Genomic DNA, 24,675 nt, shown 5'->3' on the forward strand with positions numbered 1-24,675 from the left:
TAGTTTCTTTTATTAACTCCTTTTCTGCTTTGAGTCTAAATTTTGAAATACTCCAGGCCTGTTTCTGCACTTCCAGTTTTTTACATCCACATATTTTTCATACCACCTTACATACCATTTATTTACTCAAATGACCCAACTCTGTACTTCTGGTCCTGACGTATCTCAAGCGCTCCTACTGATATAGCTAATATCCTAAAAACCTCCACTTGGACCTTTGAATAGTCACTTCAGATTCTCTTGACCAAAATAGCATCTTTGATTTCCTTGTCGTGGCCAATTCTGAAACCTTCATCTCTGTCTTTTCCCATCTCAGTAAATGGCATCGTCATCTAATCTGTATCCTATAATTCTACCTTTTAAGTCTATCAGAAGTTAATCTAACTTTTTCTACCACCACTATATAGTTTATAGTAAGAGAATGGTTAAGAGCTGGTTCTGGAGTCAGACTGCCTGGGTTCATATCCTGTTCACTATATGCAGTTTCTGTGACCTGGAACAGGTTGATTTTGTTGCACTTCAGTGTTCATGTTGGTAAAATTGTAAAAATAGTGTCTACTTCATACTTTGTCTACTCTGAAATAATTGGAACAGTGACTAGGACATTACGAATACTTTATTCCTCTTTAGTATTACTGTTGCTGCTGCCATCATCACCACCTCCTCTACCATCCTAGTCCAAGCCTCCATCATTTCTTCCTACTGTATTAACTTTCTAATTGTTTTCTATACCTATGTGCTTGTCTTCTACTCACCTCCCCCAAATCCATTCTAACCCATTCTTCATACAGTAGATAGAATGATCTTTTTCAATTGTAAATTATATAATATTACTATCAGGTCTAGAACAATCTGAGAGCCTTGTGTTGATTACACTTGTGTGAACTTCAGACTTCTTTCCATGGCTTACAAAACCTTAAATCTAGCCCTTACCTTTCTTAACCTCATCTTGTATCTCACTGCTCTTTTCTGATTATGCCCTAGCTGGATTGTTATTTTTCTTTGCATAGAGTTAGTCAGACCCACCTCAGAGTCTTTGTACTAATTGTTTCCTATGCCTGGAATTATACCCTCCCTGGTACTCATTCAGATCTTCACTTAAATTTCACCTTTCAGAAAGGTCTTCACTGATTACCCAATCTAAAGAAGCACCCCATGATAGTCTCTGTGTCATCTCATTGCCCTTTTAAGTCTCTGCCCAGAACTTAACATTATCTAATGTTTGTATTTGTTACTCTGCTTTCACCACTAGAATGTGAGTTGCAAAACTCTATCCCTGTGTCGTGTGAATTTAGACTGTATCCCTAACTCATAGTATAGTATAGCATTCTCCTAAAGTCATGGCAAAATATTCAAGAATATGGTTGCCTTTAATTTGACTTTATCTGCCAATCTGTAATACATTGCCCTGTATGGACCCAAGTTCAAGAAAGCAATACCTTAACTCGTCTTCTTATTCCTTAAGCTAGATTCAGCTCCCACTTACTAATTAGATTCTTTAAGTACACAGTTGAGTTTTCTCTGATCTGTTGACATTGAGTTAAGTTACCTTCTGAGGATAAAAGATTTGATAAAGGGCCGGGCGTGGTGTCTCACGCCTGTAATTCCAACACTTTGGGAGGCCCAGCGGGGCGGATCACTGAAGATCAGGAATTTGAGACCAGCCTCGCCAACATGGCAATACCCTGCCCCCTACTAAAAAATACAAAAATTAGCTGAGTGTGGTGGTGCACACCGGTAATCCCAGCTACTTGGGAGGCTAAGGCACGAGAATCGCTTGAACCCAGGAGGTGGGGATTGCAGTGAGCCAGGATCATGCCACTGCACTCCAGCCTGGATGACAGAGTGAAACTCTGTCTTAAAAAAAAGAGAAAAGATTTGATAAAGGTTCTAGTTTGGTTTAGCTTTATTGTAGCATGATTCTTAACTATTAAAATATTCTCAAATCAGCCAGTTGGATTGCCTAGGTAGTCATTACTACTTAACAGATGAGAAAAATGTATAATATAGAGCTAATACCTGACCAGAAGACTAAGATTATTCATCTCATTTTCAATAGTTAATTTGTGAGTTGATGGTAACCATATATTTTTTTTTACTTTAATTAAATAAAAGCGTGTTTTATGTAACTGGCTACAGAAGTTTCTGTAATTTTAGTGGATTAGGGTTAAAGGGGAAAATTACAACTTGACAGTGCTGAAAGTATGTGAATGGATCCACAAGATGAAGAAAAACAATACAAGACACTGAAATATGAGCTATCTTTTACCCTAAAGCTGGAAAAAGTTTTAAAATAGCTTCTTTATTTTGAGCTACAGCATGGACAGCACCAACAACACAGTACTCTGCAAGGATTTCTTTTTTTGTATTTTACAGCTAGTCCAAATTTCTCTTTAGTATTATTAACATACTCTTTTGTACTATTCACTGTCATTTCAATATTGTTGATGCTCTCTCCTTGCTCTTCTACTAAAAGAGATATCTGAATGAAAAGATCCCTTAAATCCTTTATTTGGTTCTCTAAATTAACAAGTTCCTTGTGTCTCTGTTCAATCTCTGAAAGTTGTGCTTTAGTGATATTGATTTCTGTAAGTAAGCTTTCATTAAAAACTTCCCATTTTCCTTGATGAAGCATATCATTTACTTCTTCTTCAGACATCTCTTTTCCAGCAACATCAAGCTGACGCAAAATAAATGTCTTGCACTTTTCTTGCTTTGCTGCTATTGTATCATTGTATGTAAACATGATTTGCTGAAAATGGCGGAACATTGAAGCATGCTGAGATTTAAGTATCCTTGTGACCACTGATGATGGACCATTTTCAACCTCTGACTTTTTAACTTCTTTAACTAAATCATTCAAACTTCTGTTGATGTATTCTGCCTGGATTTTTACCTCCTTTGTAATGGTAGACTCTCTCTTAAGTAGACTAAACCTTCTCATTGAAGCCACCAGACTTTTCTGCTGCTGCCCAAATTTTTGAACATTGTCTGCCAAATTGTTAATACTTTCCTGTAGTTTTTGGATTTCATGTAGGTGTCTCTCAGCTACAGGCTCTCTTTCATAAATAACAGCTTGCTGCAGAAACACCCCTTGCTCCTCTGTTTCTGTAGTTGGTACATGACTGTCTCTAGAGAGTTCAATTTCCTTTGTTCTCTGCTTTAGTTCTTGTAGTCGGTCTTTCATCTTCCCTTTCCTCCTAAGAAGCAAAAATTTTTGTATTGAACAAGTAGAAATTTGATATTTTTCCCCAGTAGCAGTTGACTTCACATAACTGTCTATATCCCAGCAAAAATTCTCCTAGTTTTCTCAAATGAGGTTAAAAAATTAGAAAACATCCATGAGTTTCCTCATAAAAGCCATTTAAATAGGGAAAGTAATATAAAATAATTTGTAAGTTACTTTGCATGTGAGTGCCATTTAGTTGTGTGCAATAGCCGAGAAAGCAGTGATGCAGAGACAGTTGGCCAAAAGTAAGTTCTTCAGGGTCATAATATCTGTCACATGATAGTTTTTTTTTAAAATAAAGAATGCTTTTGACTATACCTTCAACTTATAGGATTAATCTTCAGATGCTGAAAGTGCCTTTGTTACTAAAGATAGTGTTTCCAGTTAATTTGGCCAATGTAATATTAAAAAATACTCGGTTTGCTAAATATGCGTCATTCAGTTAAAACCATTGTAATGACAGTACAGATTTTATATGAGAACGTTAAGCTACATGGATAATATTGAATTTATTTTAAATTTTCCGAAGCCTCTGAATTAACATATTACTTGGCATAGTGTTTTTTCTAACTGTTGCATATATATGAAAACATTGGTTTGATCATGCTGATTTCTCATTCTTAGCATTCTTTTGCAAAGATATCCAGACTGTCTTAGAACAAAATTTATATCGATTTGTATTAGGTGATACTTTATAAACATGAGAATATATTTATATAAAATCTTATTTTGGGAGTAATAATAATATTGACACTTATCACATGCTGTGTTGGTAGTTATCCGTAAGAATCAAATTGATGTACCTAACTGATATTTAATGATATAGATATACATGAAATGACATACATATATATAAAATGAAGGGATTAAGAAGCAGTAAAATACTATTATCACAGAGCATCTTGATTTTAGAAATGTCTTTCTTGACATTTTTGAAGATAAGAAGAGGCTGTTAGGGAGTACAAATAGCTCATTGGACCACATATAATATTAATATCAACCAGAAAAAAAAAAAATCTCTGAATGTGATGCTGTTATGCTGTAGGACTCAGTGTTTGATATGTTTATGGAAATATTTTTATTAATCTGGATGTTGTCATAGGAGGCATACTTAACAAATGTGTAGATAGTATAAAATTTGGAGGAATCTTTAGTATGTTGAAGTACAGGGTAGGGATTCAAAGATTAAAATAGTGTGGAACTTTATACTAAAAATAACAAATATATTTAACAGGAATAGATTTAAAATATTTCATCTAGCTATAAGAAAAATATTTTCATATCTACAGAGTAGAAGACTCTTGGGTTCACAATAGTGTCTATGAAAGTATTGGAGATTTTAATTAAGTAAGGTTTTTTTTTTTTTGGAGATGGAGTCTTGCTCTGTGAGTCTTGCTGGCATGCAGTGGTGCGACCTCTGCTCACTCACTGCAACTTCTGCCTCTCGGGTTTAAGTGATTCTCCTGCCTCAGCCTCCTGAGTAGCTGGGATTACAGGCACCTGCCACCACGCCCAGCTAATTTTTGTATTTTTAGTAGAGACGGTGTTTCACCATATTGGCCAGGTGGGTCTCTAACTCCTGACCTCGTGATCCACCCACCTTGGCCTCCCAAAGTGCTGGGATTACAGGTGTGAGCCACCTACCCAGGCTAATTAAGCTTTCTATCAGAACTATCAGAATAGTCATTATGCTTTTATAAATAATAGTCTGATGTATGGATAAACTAAACTCTGCCAACTCTATGCTATTCAGAGCAAATTGCAAGGGTAAGGGGAACTCTATGAACTTCTGAGCATATTTTGAGATGGAAATTCATAAATTAGGAATTACCAAACTAGCATGGAAAGGATGAGATTTGAAAACCATGCCAAATGGAGACTCATTGAAACAAATGGTAATATTTGTCCTGTAAAAGAGAAGATATAGGGTGTGTATACGACTATCTTCTAAAACACAAAGATCTGTATATGCAAGTGGGATTAGACTTACTTGGCATAACTCCAAAGGGCAGTGGGTGGAAATTACATGGAAAGAGGTTTGATTCAATTTGTAAAGAAGACTTTTCAAACAAATACTGCTTTCCCAAGATGAAATGAGCTGCTTCATGAGGTGCTGAGTTTGCCATCACTGGAGATTTTCAAGATGTTCTTGAATGATGACTCCCATCAGGCATGTTACAGAAATGATGCCTGTTTTGGGTAAAAGGTTAAACCAATGTCCTGGTAATATTCCTTTGGTTTTAAAGGACTGGTATTTTGTGAAATAATCATGGAAGTCTACTATATGTAAAGTTTTAAATGCTGTAATATATATTTAATTTACAGTTATATAAGTATATAAAGTATATAAATTCCTCCTGTCCTTGAGGAATTTATAATTTAGGGTGAGAAGGACAATATACAATTTAAAAGATAAATGGGATAATTTTAGGTTTTGATACAATAATCAGGCAGGGACTCTCTAAGCAGATATTTGAGATGTGAGACTAAATGTTGAGAAGCCAGGCAGATGAAGAGCCAAGGGAGTATATTCTAGGTATAGGAGTTGGGGTGCCAAGGCAGTGAATGAGACCGATATGTTTTAGGAACAGAGTTATTGCATAAGAACAAAGTGAATGTAGATAGAAAGGAATGAGAATAATAACATGGGAAGAATGAAGTAGAAAGGTAGGCATGGACCACATCATAAAGGGCTTGTGGGCCAAAGGAAGGAGTTTAGATTTTATTCTAGGTGCAGTAGAAGACAGTTAAAAGATAAATAGGATATTGACGTGATTTGTATATATTTTTTTCTTCTTGATATGTAATTTAAAATTTTTTAAAACTGAAACAAGGTGTCCCTATGTTGTCCAGGCTGGTCTTGAACTCCTGGGCTCAAGCCATCTGTCTACCTTGTCCTCCCAGAGTGCTAAGATCACAGGCATGAGCCACCATGCCTGGCCCTGATTTATATTTTTAAAAGATGTTGTTGCTTTCTATATAGAGAATAGTTTCCTGGGGAGTGGGTGGGAGTAGTTCACAGAAGAGACTTGAATGATAGAGATGGAGTAAATGGGAACCATTAGGATATGTTTTTGGAAGTAGAAGCGATAGGACTTGATGAGTTTAACCCATCAGCACTGAACACAATCTTTTCTTGAAACACTTTGAAGAAAAGTATTTCTCCTGGTTTTTTCCCTTACCTTTTTGGCTCTTCCTTTATCACTATTTTCTTTTTCCTGGCCACTCCTTATCTCCCCCACCTGTAAATATTGGAAGAATTTAGACTCAGTCTTATTCTTATCCATCATTTTTTAGTCTCACGGCATTAAATGCTGTTCATAAGCTGATGACCCAAATTTGTATCTCCAGTCTAGGTTGCTCTTAAAGAACTACCTACCTGACAGCTGCATTTAATGCCTCTGTCCAAAATGAGCTCATAATCTTCCTCTGAACCCATAAATTGCCCCATCTCTCTTCTGGCCACTCTGTTTTTTCAGTTGCTCAGACCAGAGACTCGGAAGTCTTTTTTTGTTTGTTAGTTTTTTGAGACCGAGTCTGGCTCTGTCCCCCAGGCTGGAGCGCAGTGGCGCAGTCTCGGCTCACTGCAACCTCCGCCTTCCAGGTTCAAGTGATTCTCCTGCCTCAGCCTCCCAAGTGGCTGAGACTACAGGCATGTGCCACTACGCCTGGCTAATTTTTGTATTTTTATTAGTGACAGGGTTTCACCATGTTGGCCGGGTTGGTCACAAACTCTTGATCTTAGGTGATCCACCCTCTTCGGCCTCCCAAAGTGCTGGGATTATACGCATGAGCCACCACGCCTGGCCGCAAGTCATTCTTGACTTTTTTTTTTTTTCCCTACAGTTCATATGCAAACATAGCAAGTCTTGTCAACATCTCTTTCAAAATGTATTTGGATCTAGCCACCTCTTACCATCTCCCTGGTTCAAGTCCCTGTTATTTTTATTTTTTATTTTTGAGACAGAGTCTTGCTTTGTTTCCTAGGCTGGAGTGCAGTGGCACAATCTTGGCTCACTGCAACCTCCATCTCCCGTGTTCAATCCTTCTGCCTCAGCCTCTCAAGTAGCTGGGACTACAGGCACGTGCCACCACGTCTGGCTAATTTTTGTATTTTTAGTAGAGATAGGGTTTCACCATATTTCTAAGGCTGGTCTTGAACTTCTGACCTCATGATCCACCCCTCTCAGACTCCCAAAGTGCTGGGATTATAAGCATGAGCCACTGTGCCCAGCCAAGTCCCTGTTACTTTTCATCTTGATCGTTACAGTAGTCTCCTAAGTGTTCTCCTTGTTTCCTTTTTGTACCAACTACCCCCAAACTGCCCCCACCACAAACCTTTGGTCTTAACACAGAATTCAGAGTTAAAATGTAGGTCAGACCATGTCATTTCTGTGCCTAAAATCCTCCTTTGGCATTATCTCTTAGAGGAAAAACTACAGCCTACAAAGCTCCACAATGACTTCACCCTCCTGTCACCCCTCTGACCTCATCTCCTACAACTCTCCCTTGCTCTGCTTCAGTCTCACTGTCCTTGCGGTTCTCACACAAATCTGGCACCATCTGGCTTTAGGGCCTTGGCACTTGCCTTCTCTTCTATTTGAAGTGTTCTTTCCCATGTAGTATGTGACATATTTATCCAACCCAGTCCTTACTGAAATGTCACTCTCTGAGTTAGGATGTTCTTGGTCACCCTATCTTGGACTCTACCTTCTCTCAACTCTCTGGCCCTTCCCAGCTTTGTTTTTCTTAGCATTTTTCACTATTAACATACCATATATTTTACTTATTTATATTAACTTAATTGTCTACTTTCTCCTCCAAATATTAACTCTATGAGGTACCAGAATGAATAAAAACCCTTGACTTCATGGAGTTAATATTGGGAGGAGAAAGTAGAGGGTCTTTATTCTTTCCCAACACCTGATGAGTCTTATATTTACTTGAGTTCTCATGTTGAGATCTTGATATCTTAGATTTACTTGAGCTCTTAATATGTGCCAGGCACTGTTCTAAGTGTGTTGTATGTTCTTATAAGAACAAGTATTGTCATGATCTCTATTCTATAGATAATGAAATTAAGATCTCAGCTTTAGTAATTGAACCGTGTTGTCAGCTAGTGGTAGAGTTGAGATTCAGATTCCGGCAATATAGTTTGAAGGACTCAACTCTTTACTATAGCAGAGTATGTGTTACTATACTATAGCATACTAGAGCATAGTAACTTCACCATAGTATAGCATAGCTTTACTATGCTGTGAAGCTTTTTCAGTGGTGTTAGAGAGATCGTCTAGGGTGAGTTCTGAAAAGAGGCAATTAGGTCAGTTAAGTGGTTGGGAAAAGAGCCTCACAAGGGATAAGACCTTGAAATCTGTTTTTGTCAGGAAAAGTTGTTTTATAGATATTAAAAGTTTATTCAGAAACATTTGGTACATTACTTTATTGCCACATAACTATATTGCTGAGCATTTTAAGTATTGGTGGGAAATATTTAAGAGCAAGTTTTTGTTGCTGAAATGCACTTAGAGCATTTTACTATTTATTTTACCTATTTTAAATATTTAATTCAAATAGCTGGTAGTGTTTTGTTTTTGCCACTGATTTGCTACAGTAAAGGTAAAAAAGTTCAGTCAGTACAATTTATAATAGGGGACTAAGCTGGAAAGAGATTCCATACCCCTCTTCCTCTGCATATTTTTATTGTCTATATTTTACTTTACTGGCAAGGAACAGTTTCTCTACCTTCAGAGTAGAGCTAACCAAAGCTAGTGTTTTTGTAAGATCCAAGGAAAAAAATAAGCTATGAATGATACTAGACCTGGAAAAATTATGAAAGGAAGATTAGTCAGGAGGAATATTAGAAGGTAATATAGAAAGAATTGCCAATTTTAGGTGTTAAAAAGTTGTTTTTTTCTTCTGTGTTTAATATTATATAATATATGTATATTTTGAGATGGTCTCGCTCTGTCACTCAGGCTGGAGTGCAGTGTCATGATCTCAGCTCACTGCAATCTCCACCTCCTGGGTTCAAAGCGATTCTCCTGCGTCAGCCTCCCGAGTGCCTGAGATTACAGGTGCCCATCACCATGCCCAGCTAATTTTTGTATTTTTAGTAGAGACAAGGTTTCACCATGTTGGCCAGACTGGTCTTGAACTCCTGACCTCAAGTGATCTGCCCGCCTCAGCCTCCCAAAGTGCTGGGATTACAGGCATGAACCACCATTCCTGGCCAAATATTGTGTAAAATATTTGATAATTATCCTGATACGGATACTTAAAGACACATAAAACTATTGGGAATTAATTGTGGAAACTTTTTACCATGTGGCAACTTTGTGAAAGCAGAATTATCATCCATGTTTTATTACATACATCTGATAAGAACTAGTCTTCTTTTCAGTATAGAGAAAATTTGACGTTAAAGTAAGTTGGCTTAGTGATTTATCTTGTGTAGCTTCCTAGTGTTCATTTTTTGGTTTAGTGGTATTTATGACTTCCTTATCTATAAGCTCTTTCTAGTATTACCATATTGATGCTGAAAATAAATTATTCCCCAAAGTGTTGAAGATATCATGTCACATTTAATGTAGCCATAAACTTTTTAAATAAGCTTTTTAAAAATGTTATTTTTCCCTCAAATTAATAATGCATGTACACAGGTTAACAAATCAAGTCATGTCAAGGCTTCTAAAGATATATATCTGACCCTTGCCTTCCCTACCACATCCCCTTTCCAATCCTCCATTCCTTAAAGGCAGTCAATAAGGCAGTCATTTTCAGCTCCTTAGCTACATGTTGCGTCTAAACTCCTATTTCTAGGTAATTTGCATGTGTAGGTATTTTTGCTTCTTCAGTTTTATTTTATTTTATTTTATTTTTTTTTGAGACAGAGTTTTGCTCTTGTTGCCCAGGCTGGAGTGCAATGATGTGATCTCAGTTCACTGCAACTTCCTCCTCCCAGGTTCAAGTGATTCTCCTGCCTCAGCCTCCTGAGTATCTGAAATTACAGGCTCCTGCCACCTCCTGCCCAGCTATTTTTTGTATTTTTAATAAAGACGGGGTTTCACCATGTTGGCCAGCTGGTCTTGAACTCCTGACCTCAAGTGATCCACCCGCCTCAGCCTCCCAAAGTGCTGGGATTACAGGCATGAGCCACCATACCTGGCTGCTTTTTTGGTTTTAGTTATTATATTGAATTTCTTCTATGGAAGATGTAGATTTAATCTTCTCTCATACCCCCATTCTTCCCTCAGCTTTACCCTTTTAATACAGTTATATCACAAATTTTGGTTAATCAATATTTTGTGTTTACATTATTATGACTACCCAAATACTATTTATATGTGAGTCACCTAAGGTACTGTGGCTATATTTCCTTTCTCAAATAATTTTTTAAATTATTTCTAAGTTTTTTCAATGGATAGAGATAGATGAATACATTTAAGAAAACTTCTTGTTGACGTATTTATACATATACAGAAAGTCCCCAAAACATAAAGTTATATTATGATGATTTTTCACAAAGTAAATACATCCATGTAACTATCACATAGATCAAGAAACATATAACATTTAAATTTTTTAAAAAAATATTAATTACCAAAGTTTTTCACCTGCTTAATTTTGTACGTATGCATCACTAATTCATTCTAAAGCTGAAGTGAATTGAAAATATCCTCTTGACATATTTAAATATAGACTGTGTATAGTTTTGTTTTATTTCATTTTATTCATCTTTTGAGGCTCCTTTCCTGGAACTTCTAATGTAATCTGATTGTGTTAGAATTTTCTTTTCCTCTTGTCTGTTCTCTCTTTTTGATTTCCAGTTCCTCACCTTTCTTGGTTTATCTCCTTGATTTGGGAGTGTACTATAGCTTCTTTTCAAAATATAAATGCAATGATAATTTGCATTACTGAAAATATTTTTATTCTGTCCTATACTTGAATACTGTATTTTCTGTGGATAAAATTTTTAGTTTGAAATTATATTCCCTCAAAATTTTGAAAGTTTTGTTACTACGTCTTCTAGTTTTGTTACCCCTGAATATTCTGCCCTCTGTTTTCTGATATTTTGTAGACTGGGTTTTATATTTCCTTTCATGAAATTCTTGACCTTTTCTTTTCATATTCCTGGTGTTCTGAAATTTCATAATAATGTGATCTGGGGTAGGGCTTGATGCATTTATTTGGTAAACATTTAGTTGGTCTTTTCAACCTACAAACTCATGTATTTAGGGACTTGCTTTTTTAAAAATAATTTCTTTAATAACTTTATTTTCTCGATTTTCTTTGTATTATTTTCGTGGCCTTTCAGACATTAAGAAAATTAAAGAAGCAGTCCAGTCCAAGAAAAGCAGTGTCCAAATAAGGGGAGTTTTAAAGTGACTTGCTTAAGGCCACACAACTGAAAGGTGGCAGAGGCTTCGTTTAGGCATGTCTACTTGATTGCGAATCTGTTTTCTTCCCTATTGTGTATTTAGTAGAAATTGGTTATCCTAGTGAAATACACACAAATAATGTTTATCTATATCAAATACTGTGTTATGTTACTAATATACATACTATATCTATTTAAAAGAAAAAATTCAGCAGGAGATAATATAGCATATAGTATCTCAAGTAATGTTGTTGTTTGAAGCTTTATTAGGCTCTTTAATATAATCAGACCAAATTGATCACTTTACACTATAAAAGAAGAAAAATAATTTGGATCTCACAGACTTATGTTTACAGAAAGTCTCTCTAAGAAATAGTGAATTTTATCTTTGGTACTATATGGAGATTGGGATTCTTATATTTTCTTCTGATTCAAGTCATAGTCATCTAACCAGATCTCTTATACTAGCTTGTCACCATGAATTATTTTTTAAAAATTAATTAATAAATTAATAGAGAAAGGATCTCACTTTGTTGTCCAGGCTGGTCTTGAACTCTTAGCCTCAAGGGATCCTTCTACCTTGACTATGAATTCTTAAAGCTACAGCATATATAGCTGAAGTGCTAGTTGCTGCATTATTTTTTTTTAAACTGACTTGCACCCCTAAGAAAGAAAGAGTAACAGTGTTAGAAGCTCAGAGGAGAGAGAAAGAGAAAGTGGCATCAAACAAAATATTTTGATTTTGTATTCATGAAAATTAAGTCCTATATTTATACAATGGCTCAGTAGCTTTTAACAATCTTTAATTTTCACATTCCTCAAGAACTACAACGTCTTGAACTTTCTCCTTGATTGCATGGTTTGGAACAAATCCTGAAACAACTCCCTCTAATGGTTTTATGACTGGAAAGATCTTTCTCCTTTTCTGGGTGTGTTGCTTTGTTTTATTTTTGAGATACCATCTCACTCTATCACCCAGGCTAGAGTACAGTGGCTCAATTGCGGCTCACTGCAGCCTCTGCCTCCCAGACTCAAGCGATCCTTCCCCCTCAGCCTCCCGAGTAGCTGGGACTAAAGTTGCATGCCACTGTGCTTGGCTGATTTTTTTAAAATTTTTGTAAAGATGAGGTCTCGCTATGTTGCCCAGGCTGATCTCGAACTCCTGGGCTCAAGCAGTCTTCCCGCCTCAACCTCCTAAAGTGCTGGGATTATAGGCGTGAGCCAGTATACCCAGCCTCTTTTTTAAAAAATTAGAAATAAAGTAATCAAAAACTTTTTTCTAAAGCATCATAGTTTTAAAATATTTTAAGAAATAGACGATATTTCAAATTGATATTGGAGCACAGTGTACACAGGCCTTTGGGAAGGTAAATTTTCCTGTGAAGTGCCTTTGAGAAGGTGCATTTTACTGCCACTGATTTTGGAAAGCAGGATATTGGAGTTTGACCTGTATAAAGGTTGTTTTTTCCTGGATTTTTATTCATGTAATATTCCCTGAACAAGCACCACACTTTTATATTTGAATAAAAGGTATTTTAAGGAGCCCTTTAAAATATATTAATATGTCCTTTGTATTTATTAATCTTAATATAATTTACAAGCAAAAAACAAGAAAATATCCTGCTTTTTTTTTTAGATCTGTGTACATTATTGATATTCAAGGCAAAACATGGAAATAGAATCGGGTTTCCTTTCAGTGTTATACATCATGGCATGCATATTATGTAAATGATGTTTAAAGTGAGCTATAAAGGTTATACTGTGTTTGTCTTGGTTAATGAATCCTATGCCTGTATTTCTTTTGAACATTTAGAGAATATTTATGTGAAAGATCCTTTACATAATTAGGTTATTTCTAGTTTCTTAGGAGTAATTTCCTGTGTTTGCTGTGGTCACTGACTGGTGGCCACTCTGTTACAAAGGTGGGCAAGTGTATTTAGTGAAATTCGTCAGTAGCCTAGCTTCATTGAGGAGTTATACAAGAATGCTCTAAGTGTCCTGATAAATTATGGATACATTGAGGCTATTTTTTTGATTGTGACTACCAACGCCCCATGGAGTTTGCGCATTATAGCACAGGTAGGAGAATGTAGGCCTTATTTTTCTCTAGTGATTTTTGTAGCCTAAGTGGATCTCACTTCCTGCTATAATCCTGGGTGAGTCAACAGAGTTATTCCTGTCTTTGTATACAGATTATGGTGTATTATTCCTAGTTAACTGCTTCATCTAGGAAGCTCAGTTTTAGTTCCCTGTAATGCAGCAAACTCTAAACCTCAGCTTTAAGGTAAAGTATTTGCCCAGTGGAATTAGGTTTAATTACTACTCTTCATTTTGGCTTTAAGTATGTTTCCTCATCATTTCTGGCACCTGAAAACTTCTCTTTTTTACTCTAAAATTTAGTGATGTTGTTTTAAAATTTGTCTTTTGTAAACTTATGATTACATCAAATTCTGTATGTTTACAGAAAGAGGGAGTAACTTCTGTATCTGTGCATTTTGACTGAAGTCATAGTTGCTTACCTTTACAGAATTAACATAATTGAGAATGTTTCCCTAAATCCTTGTTCATCTGTGTAGAAATTGACTTAAGATAGGTACTGAGATCTGTTTATATGCTATATATAAATTGCATTTTCTAGTAGTTGCATACTCATAACTATATGTATAACTATCCAATATATTGATCTTATATCTTCATTAATTAGAATACTAGGCAAAGTAAGACAAACATGCATATTAGAATTGAAAACATGCAAGGACAGGAATCATATAAGCATAAAATATGAAACTCCTAGTTGTGAAATCATTTAATTGCTTAGACTAGGTGAAATGAAATTACTATTTTATGCAGTCTGTTCTGTACCTTAAATTTATTACATTGGAAGAATTATATACAAATATGAATCATCTTTTATTATGTTTAACTTACAGCATTGCTTTATAGTTTTGGATTTTACTAGCAAGAACTGTATCTGTGAACTTAAACATGATATTTAAAAAAGAAAGAACAATAACTCCTATGTGTGATAATCAGCTTTGACAACTTGTTCTGGGAAATAGAAAAGTAAACTGGTGCAACTCAACTCAAATAAAAGGTTCTCTGCCCTATTACAGACACTGAAAATCCCTAGAAACAGAAACATGAGTAAAAATTACCTAGTACTTTAAGAAATATGCCCTGGGATAGATACTTAGTGTATTTATAGATTTTTTTAAAAGTAGGCCATTTCTTTTGATAGTTACTGTAATGATTAAATAAAACATTTCAAGAAAACATTTCAAGAAATGTGACCAGTTTTTACCCAAGAGAAAACAGAATATTCTGTTGCTTTTGTATATGAAGTCAACTTGCAACATTTTTCTAGCGCAAGTGAAAGCAGAGGATCTTACTGTAATGTTAACCTCTTTGACTGCTAAAGTGAGGGCCAAATAGTAGTTTCTAAAAACTAAAAAAAAATACAAATTGCATATATTGTCTAATTTTGAATTATCTGACTCTTTTTTTTTGCAGTGTAAGCTTTCAATGCTTTTTTCCTACTTTTTATTTAGTATAAATAAGTTATTGAATTAACTTGTTTAACAACATATTAAGATCATTTTGTTTAAATATAAGACTTGTATAATTTTTGAAATTTTGTCTGATTTAAGTAACCTGTACATACATAAAATGATTTTTATATTACATTTAAAACTGCATAGCTATGAAGATAATGTGTTCTAGGTATTATATGGCCAATTCTCAAGTCCACCTTTAAAATACATATAAAAGTCATTATTATTTTGATTTGAAATGGAATATTTATTAAATTCTAACATAGTAACAATTATAACTTTGAAAGTATCTAACCTATCTACATACGTTGTATTTAAATGATGCTGATTTAAATTTTTCAAGCTATCAATTAAATGGTAACCCTTATGTTAAATGGTGTAACTTAAGTATTTTTAATGTACTAGTTGAAATATTATAAAAGGTTAGTAAGTACTTCGATATTTTATGGTAGCCCTTTCACAAGATTATTTTCTAATTTTTTAAATTTTAGAAGAGTCTAGTAAACAACAATGAAGCAATTAAGACCATTATAGCAAATTATCTCAGATTTTTAAGATTATATGTATGTGTCAAATTTGGGTATAAGCTGCTTTTCAGAGTTAAATATAAAAATGTTCTCTGAAGTAAGCACATTGATAGTGTCTATAAAAGAAATAATTTTATATTTGTTTTTACATCTGACTTTCTAGTATTTCTAAAATGAGAGCTTACTTTTTAAAAGACTTAAAAAATTTTTCTTTCCTCTGAAGTTGATTTTTATTATAGTAGTCTATTTTCAAGAGCTTTATACCCAGATCCCAGTCAGCATGTCAGTAATATATGTGAACAAATCAGCTACCGGTACCCCCGTCCAAATCTGAGTAAAACAAGTAACCCTTATTATTTGTTGAGTGATTTTTAAATGTACCAGTATAACCAGATTTCAGTCTATGGATACCTCATATTAAAAGGTACAAAAAAGAGTCGTTTATTTACCTTTCTGTCTTCTTCCTTTTGTTGGTTTTCCACCTGCCGTGTTGGAGTCCTGCCTTTGAGAGAAAATCTGAACATCTCATGTAATGTTTTGAGCAAATTATCTAAATCTCTATCTTATAGGGCACAGGCTAATTTCTGTATAGTTTTCATGTTGTTAATTGAAAGCCAAATAATGAAGTCAAATAAGAGATAAAGTTGTACTTTTGCTGTTAATAGCAAGTGAAAATAGATTGCTTACTTCACACCTGGAGAATCCGGTTCTGCCTGTTAGATGCCTGTTCTTTAGATTAAAGGAAGATCATTTTCATTGGAGCTAGTTGGTAACAGGAAGTTCTCGTTAAACTGCCTACGTAGAGTATTTGGCATTGGATCTGCAAATTTAGTCGTACGTTATATATGTAATATATTATTCTAAGAAAAAGGATTTGTATTTAAACAAAGGTTACTTTCTTTTCTATAGATATCAAAACTTGCTAAAAATATAGAATTGAAATAGGAATGAAAAGCTTGGTGTAAAGGCTTTTTTTGTTCCATTTACTTTAAAATGGTTGAAATCTGTCCTATTTTAGGAAGTCCCATAAGAGCTTAGCTCATAAAATCGTAGAATTTCAGAAGGGGAACATCCAGGAAAGAGCTCATGTCTGTAAACCATTCATCCCACTTTACTTTTAATTTTTTTTTTACTTTTTATTATGCCTGCTGTTTTTATTTTAAAATAAATTTTATATAGAACTAAAGTTATCTAGCAATATATGTTAAATCATTTATTTTGTCAATATAACAACTCAAAATTAATTTATACCAGAGGGAAATGTTTATAGGAAGAATTAGAAATGAAAATCTCTCTTGTACTACCAAATTTCAGACCCATTTTTTCTACCTGACTTGTTACTGTTTGAGGGCAAGAAGGACATTGCTGTATCTATCAAAATCATATATATATATATATATTTTGTTTGTTTGTTTGTTTGTTTGTTTTTTGAGAAGGAGTCTCGTTCTTGTAGCCCAGGCTGGAGTGCAGTGGTATGATCTTGGCTCACTGCAACCTCTGCCTCCTGGGTTCAAGCAATTCTGCTGCCTGAGGCCCCTGAGTAGCTGGGATTACAGGCGCCTGCCACCACGCCCAGCTAATTTTTTTGTAGAAATGGGGTTTCACCATGTTTGCCAGGCTGGTCTCGAACTCCTGACCTCAGGTGATCCACCTGCCTCAGCCTCCCAAAGTTCTGAGATTATAGATGGAGCCACCATGCCCGGGCAATCACATTTATATTTATTTTTTGTTTTAATAGTTCTACTTCCTGGAATCTGTACTCAAAATAAGAAATAACTCCTTTGCCCACCTACTTTTTATAGCACTCTTTGTAAAAACAATACACTGGAAACACAAAAGTCCTTCAGCATAGAACTGGCTGAGTAAATGATGAAACATTCAAAGGGAAGCATTTTACAATTATAAAAAATAATGAAGATTTTGTTATACTGCTTCAGGGTACTTTCAAAAGTTACTTTTCTGTTAAAAAAAAGCATGCTGCGTAAGAATATATATATAATACGCTAACTTTTAGGAAGAAAGGAAGGGTAGATATAAATATTGTATATGTACACAAATACATAAACAGTCAATAGCATTGAATATCCATAGTGCCCAAATTATGGTCCTTAAAATACCATTTTCTCCATATGCTTGTTTATATTTTCAAAAAGAAATAATGGGAGGATGAACTAAACACGAATGAAAATGGTTACCTATAGGAGAAGGGAAGGAAAAGGCAAATAGATGGCAAATAGTTCTTCTGATTGTACCTTGTTTTTATAATTCTGAATTTAGAACCATATAAATTTATTTTTATTTTTATTTTTTGAGACAGGGTCTCACTCTGTCACCCAGGCTGGAGTGCAGTGGCACAATCTCGTCTCACTGCAACCTCTGCCTTCTGGGTTCAAGAAATTCTCATGCCTTAGCCTCCCGAGTAGCTGGGATTACAGGTGCGCACCACCACGCCTGGCTCATTTTTTTTTTTCCCCTGTATTTTTAGTAAAGACAGGGTTTCACCATGTTGGCCAAGCTGGTCTTGAACCCCTGACAAATGATCCACCCGCCTTTGCCTCCCAAAAGTGCTGAGATTACAGGCGTGAGCCACGACACCTGGCCAATATAAATATTTTAGAAATTAAATCTTAAAACAAATACACAAACTATCCGTAAAATGCAAAAGCACCTAGAAAGAAATGAACCTAGGTATATATCTAGGTGATGGCAAAACTACACAGAGAAGTATTGTTTTAAGTAATTTTAAAACAGTATTATTGACTCTGCATCTCTAGTGGGATATAGCGTAGAGACAAAAATAACCACAAAGATATGTTAACCTGCACTTAGTAGTCTTATATTTAGTAAAAATATTGATATTATGTTGAAATTCCTATATATAGTTGGATAAAACAATATTATTAGAAACTGTAGTTTTCAGCATAAGTAAAAAGAGATACAAATAAGATCTAAGGCTGGGCACAGTGGCTCATGCCTGTAATCCCAGCACTTTAGGAGGCTGAGGCAGGAGGATTGTTTGAGCCTAGGAGTTTGAGACCAGACTGGGAAACATAGTGAAACCCCGTCTCTGCTAAAATTAAAAACAAACAAACAAACAAAAAACACATTCAAACACTAGCTGGGCATAGTGGTATGCGCCTGTAGTCCCAGCTACTTGGGAGGCTGAGGTGGGAGGATGGCTCGAGCCTGGGAGGTAGAGGCTGACATCACACCTCTGCACTTCAGCCTGGGCAACAGAGTGAGACCCTGTCTCAAAGAAATAAACAAAAACAAGATTTAAGAAGCTCAGTAAAACTTGGTAGTTGATTTGAAATGAAAAAAATCAGCACGAATGCACGATTAGATTTTTTTTCTATTTCCTAGCTTTGTGCACTGAAAGGGCCTAGAAGCAGTAGTAAGTCAATAGCAAATGTATATCTATAACTCCTAGGTTTTGGTCTTTAAAATGCCATTTTCCACTGAAAAGATCAAGGCTTCTTAGGGAAATGGATGATTGCAAGTCTGGAACCTTGTTTGATAGTGGAACACAAAGAAGCTATCAAAGACTGTTGGAGTTGTACCAAAAGGGTCCAAGAGCCGACCTGAAGGGGACTCCCACCGCCTCAAAATGGGTACCTTTGAGCCTTAAAAAGAGCAATAACTGAAACAAATTAGTTCATAATGATGCCTCACAAAATAAGAAAAAGCACCAAAAAGCCCAAATAGCCAAAGCAGTCCTAAGCAAAAAGAACAAAGCTGGAGGCATCATCTTATCTGACTTTAAATTATACTACAAGGTAACTGTAACCAAAGTAGCATGGTACTAGTATAAAAATACATGAATAGGTGAGTGGAAAAGAATAGAGAATCCAGATGATGGGTACAGTGATGCTGGGAAAAGTGGATTGCCATATGCAGGAGAATGAAACTGGAATCCTGTCTCCCACCATCTACAAAAATTAACTCAGGTGGATTAAAGACTTACGGGTAAGACCTGAAAAATACTAGAAGAAAACTTTGATGAAACTTCTAGACATTGGTCTAGGCAAAGAATTCATGACTAAGACCTCAAAAGCAAAAGCAACAAAACCAGGAATAGACAAATGGGACTTAATTATTAAGCAAAAACTTCTGCACAGCAAAAGAAGTAATCAACGGAGCAAACAGCCTGCGGAATGAGGGAAAATATTTGCAAACTATTCATCCTAGAGGGGACTAATATCGAAAATTTACAAAGAAATCAACAACAACAACACAAAACAAAAAACCCCATTAAAAATGTGCAAAAGACATGAATAGTCATTTTTCAAAAGAAGACACAGATGGCCAAGAAGCATATGAAAAAATGCTCAATATCCCTAATCATCAGAGAAATGAAGATTAAAACCACAATGAAATACCATCTCACACAAGTCAGAAGTTTTAGCTGTTACAAAAAAGTTAAAAAATAACAGATGTTTGCGAGATTGTGTAGAAAAGGGAACGCTTATACATTCTTGGAATGTAAATTAGTACAATCACTATGGAAAACAATACAGAGGTTTTTTTTTTTTTTTTTTTTTTTTTTGAGACGGAGTCTCGCTCTGTCACCCAGGCTGGAGTGGAGTGGTGCGATCTCGGCTCACTACAAGCTCTGCCTCCTGGGTTCACGCCATTCTCCTACCTCTGTCTCCCGAGTAGCTGGGACTACAGGCGCTTGCTACCACGCCCGGCTAATTTTTTGTGTTTTTAGTAGAGACAGGGTTTCACCGTGTTAGCCAGGATGGTCTCGCTCTCTTGACCTTGTGATCCGCCTACCTTGGCCTCCCAAAGTGCTGGAATTACAGGTGTAAACCATCGCGCCCGGCCAGTATGGAGATTTCTTAAAGAGCTAAAAAAAGAACTACCATTCAGTCTTGCAGCCTCACTACTGGGTACCTATCCAAAGGAAAAGAAATTATTATACAAGAAAAGATATCTGAACTCAGATGTTTATCACAGCATTATTCACAGTAGCAAAGATACGGAGTCAACCTAAATGTCCTTCCATGGATGATTAAAGAAAATGTGTGTGTGTGTGTGTGTTTTGTACATACATACAATGGAATACTCTCAACTATTTAAAAAACATATGTTTTCCAGCAACGTGGATGGAGCTGGAGGTCATTTTTTGAAGTGAAATAATTCAGAAACAGTTAACTATAGCATGTTCTCACTTATAAGTGGAAGTTAAATAATGTGTGCACATTGACATGGAGTGTGGATTAATAGACATTGGAGACTTGGACGGGTGGGAGGGTAGAAGGGGAGTTAGAGATGAGAAATTAATGTCTATAATGCACATTATTAAGCTTGTGGTTACACTGAAAGCCCAGACCTCACCACTATGCAATATATCACCACTATGCAATACGTTTACATAACAAAACTGCACTAATAATCCTTAAATTTATAGGATTTTTTTTTAATCAACCTGATTACCTTCAGAGGTTGCTATGCCATCAATGCATTATTTTGACAATTAGGAAATAAGGGCAAGGGATCAAACATTTATCTTGACTTTGTGAGTTTTAAGAGTCAACCAAGTAGTTGGTGAAAGCTTTTTTTTTTTTTTTAGCAAGAATCCTGCTAGTAAATGCAGAAGGAATATGGAACTAGAAAAGTTACTGTTTCATAAACTTTGGTAAAATAATAGAATTAAGTAAAGGTCATCAATGGCTGCTAAAATCATTAAGTGAAAGATTAATCAAGAACTTTATTTTGGATGGATCAGGCTAAATGTAAATCCAATAATTTTATACCACTAAAACAGGACATTATATAAAAGTGATATTATATGCCTCCCTGAATACAAGCACCACCTACGAAATATGCTTGCCAAAAACATTTCATCCGAAACTCATCCAGCTTCTTACCACCAGATATGGGAAATATAGGATAGGTATGTTAAATAAGTGTATAAGAAAGGTATTAGCCAAATCCCAAATATGGGAAATTCTAAAGAAAAATTACAAATAAATGTCATGGGAGGAAAAGAGTTGTGGGGGTGGTAGCGGGGAGGGCAGGTGTAATACGGATTCAAAAAGAGGTAAGTGATAAGTAATGCATATTGGATCTGAATTTAAACATAACGCTTGTAAAATGATACTGGAGAATATTGAGTAAATCGAGTAATATTGAAGACTTACTGTTAATTTTGTTAGGTGTAATAGTGCTATCATGGTAATGATTTTTTAATATCTGGGTGAAGTAATGTGACTCAGGCAGCAAAACAGAAGGTATGCAAATTTAATGGTAATTTGGGAAATACAAAAAAGAAGTTATATAGATAAGCAAGAATGACACAGTTTCAATAATTTCTAAGGGTTTCGTCTTAGTCTATGTACTTAATTTTTTTTTTTTTAACCTAAAGAGTCTGTCAAACTTTGAGCAAGGCAGTATTTTATTAAACTTTTAAATCTGTGTTTTATAATTAAATAGTGGTATATTGTGGTAAATCCTGTTTTTCTATAGAATATTTTGTTTTTTCATTTTGTCGGTGTCCAGTTTGTCTCTAATTGAGTACAATCTTTTTTTTTTTTTTTAATTCCCAGTGCTTTGCCAAGTCAATTAGAAGTGGCCTTGGGTCTTCAGTAAATTGTACATTTATGTGGACACATTCACACATTATAATTGTAGATAAGCTCAAATATTACAAATTCAGAATAAATATTTGGGCATTTAAAACATTACAGTTTGTATTTTAAGAAGGTAAGAATATAATTTATGGATGTGACCTGGGGAAATTAGTCCTCTTCTTTTTCTGTTTCGTAGCTTTATTGTTGGCATATTGATCTGTTGTTTGCTTTCTTGACACTTCTCTTTATTTGATTTTCCTTTTATAGGCCAGTAGTTACAAACTGTTTTAGCAATAATAAAGGAAAAATGACAAAATTGGTACTAAAACATTTTAAGAAACTAGTGTGTTCTGTAATCAGTAGATTTAAAACTTGGGAATCAAAGAATGTGGTCAGGCCAGGCATGGTGGCTGACTTCTGTAATCCCAGCACTTTGAGAGGCTGAGGTTGGCAGATCACTTGAGGTCAGGAGTTCAAGACCAGCCTGGCCAAAATGGCGAAACCCAGTCTCTACTAAAAACACAAAAAATTAGCCACGCGTGGTGGCACACACCTGTAGTCCCAGGTACTCTGGAGGCTGAGATAGGAGAATCACTTGAACCTGGGGGGCGGAGGTTGCAGTGAGCTAAGATTGCACCTCTGTACTCCAGCCTGGGTAACAGAATGAGACTCAGTCTCAAAAAAAAAAAAAAAAAAAAAAGAATGTGTTCAGAATATCTTTAAGTTTCCATCCAATTATGTATATGCTGTATAAAAGTACTTTATTTATCTTTTAGGTTGGCAAACAAACAAGATAAAGAAGGAGCGTTAGGAGAAGCTGATGTCATTGAATGTCTATCTCTGGAAAAATTGGTCAATGAGCACAAGTGCCTGTGTCAGATAGTAAGGTTTTTTTTTTTTTTAATTTTAATTTTTTGTCGTTTCAAATAGGTTCAGTATAACTTGGTTTTTATAAAAGTGATAGCAGTTAAAAGACAATCTTTTCAAAGAATTTTTTGTAACCTATGAAATCACACTCCCACTTTTCTGTTGATATAACTTAATACCATAATATTTGTTGTCTGTTTCATTGTCATTTCCATGAACCATCTCTCCATGATTTCAAGGAGCTTCCCATTTGCATTTTAAGATATTGCTGATAGGATCTGTGCACTGTGCCAACACATCATAGTATGACATTTGTAATGGGAAAGAAAAGTGTAAATACAACATTTAAACATATGAGAGATTCATAATTAATTTTGAATTATGATTCATAATTAATTCATAATATTGCTGGGCATGGTGGCTCATGCCTATAATCCCAGCACTTTGGGAGGCTGAAGGGGGCAGATTGCTTGAGCCCAGGAGTTTCAGACCAGCCTAGGTAACATAGTGAGACCCTAGCTCTACAAAAAATACAAAAACTAGCTGGGTGTGGTGGTGTGTGCCTGTAGTCCCAGCTACTTGAGGGGGCTGAGGTGGGAAGACCACTGGAGCCTGGGAGGTTAAGGCTGCAGTGAGTTCTGATCCAGCCACTGCACTCCAGCTTGGGCAACAGAATGAGACACTGTCTCTAAAAAACAGAAAAAGAAAAGATAAATCATATCAGGAGAGATGTCATACAGTCTTAAGGAAGATCGACAGTGGATTTAATAATTTATTTTGGTTTCAAAAAACATTAGGCTGTCAATCTTATGGATGTTTACTGCTGTAGAGTTTAGTATAAGGAATTAAAACTTCTTGGCATTTTTAATAAATAGAGGTGTTTTTTATGGCAATTAAATTTTTTCTTCTAATATTGTAAGTGGCACTGTCACCCTCTTTATAATATCTCACATAGCGTACAGATGTTATCTGTAAAATATTTTAAGTCCTATATACTAATGTTAATAATCATTGCAATGCTATGTTTTGGAAGTTAAATAAGCAGATGCTTCATATCATTAACTTAAATAGCTTAATTTTGATTTGCTATTAATTATACTTAATGGTTTATGAATAGATTTGTGTGGAGACCTTTTAATCTTTTAGTCAAATAAATTTCTGTTTTAGGAACCATGTTCAGCAATCTCGGGGTATGGAAAGAAAATTGACAAGTCCATTAAAAAAGGCCTTTTTTGGCTGCTACATGTTATTGCAAGAGACTTTGATGCCTTAAATGAACGCATCCAAAAAGATACAACAGAACAGCGTGCTCTTGAGGAACAAGAGAAACAAGAAAGAGCTGAACGAGTGCGAAAATTACGAGAAGAAAGGTAAGTAGATTAATTTTGCACCACGGTGCATTTGAAGAATCAAAAACATAAGAATTTGATGAATTAGTTGTTAGTTTTATCTGTTCAGTTTCTTCTTTCTATATGAAGGAAGACACTAGGTAAATTTTGTATTTCTATGGATCTTTTTCTATACAAGTTTGGGTGGTAGATTCCTAATT

General features: G+C 35.3%; 2 protein-coding genes across 10 annotated transcripts in view; one reads left to right on the forward strand and one right to left on the reverse strand.

Annotated features, from left to right (window-relative positions):
- Nucleotides 1-24,675, forward strand: part of ARL13B (ADP ribosylation factor like GTPase 13B) — a 73,527-nt gene that overhangs the window by 31,613 nt on the left and 17,239 nt on the right. For all 8 annotated transcript variants that reach the window (XM_003893820.5, XM_009198569.4, XM_009198563.4 and 5 more), the window contains 2 exons: nt 23,036-23,141; nt 24,294-24,496. In XM_003893820.5, the coding sequence (XP_003893869.1) occupies nt 23,036-23,141; nt 24,294-24,496 (309 nt within the window). The remainder of the gene's footprint in view (nt 1-23,035; nt 23,142-24,293; nt 24,497-24,675) is intronic.
- On the reverse strand, nt 2,087-16,391 carry STX19 (syntaxin 19). 2 transcript variants are annotated; one of them, XM_009198549.4, is made up of 3 exons: nt 16,134-16,220; nt 6,412-6,471; nt 2,087-3,200 (listed from the first exon to the last, which is right to left on the reverse strand). In XM_009198549.4, the coding sequence occupies exon 3, from the start codon at nt 3,185-3,187 to the stop codon at nt 2,303-2,305; it is 885 nt and encodes a 294-aa protein (XP_009196813.2). In that variant the 5' UTR covers nt 3,188-3,200; nt 6,412-6,471; nt 16,134-16,220; the 3' UTR covers nt 2,087-2,302. The 2 variants fall into 2 exon arrangements, with proteins under 2 accessions (XP_009196813.2, XP_003893871.2); XM_003893822.5 differs by lacking the exon at nt 6,412-6,471 and having other exon boundaries at nt 16,134-16,391.

This window comes from Papio anubis, chromosome 2, assembly GCF_008728515.1.
Source record: "Papio anubis isolate 15944 chromosome 2, Panubis1.0, whole genome shotgun sequence".
In the NCBI taxonomy this organism is placed as follows: Eukaryota; Metazoa; Chordata; class Mammalia; order Primates; family Cercopithecidae; genus Papio; species Papio anubis.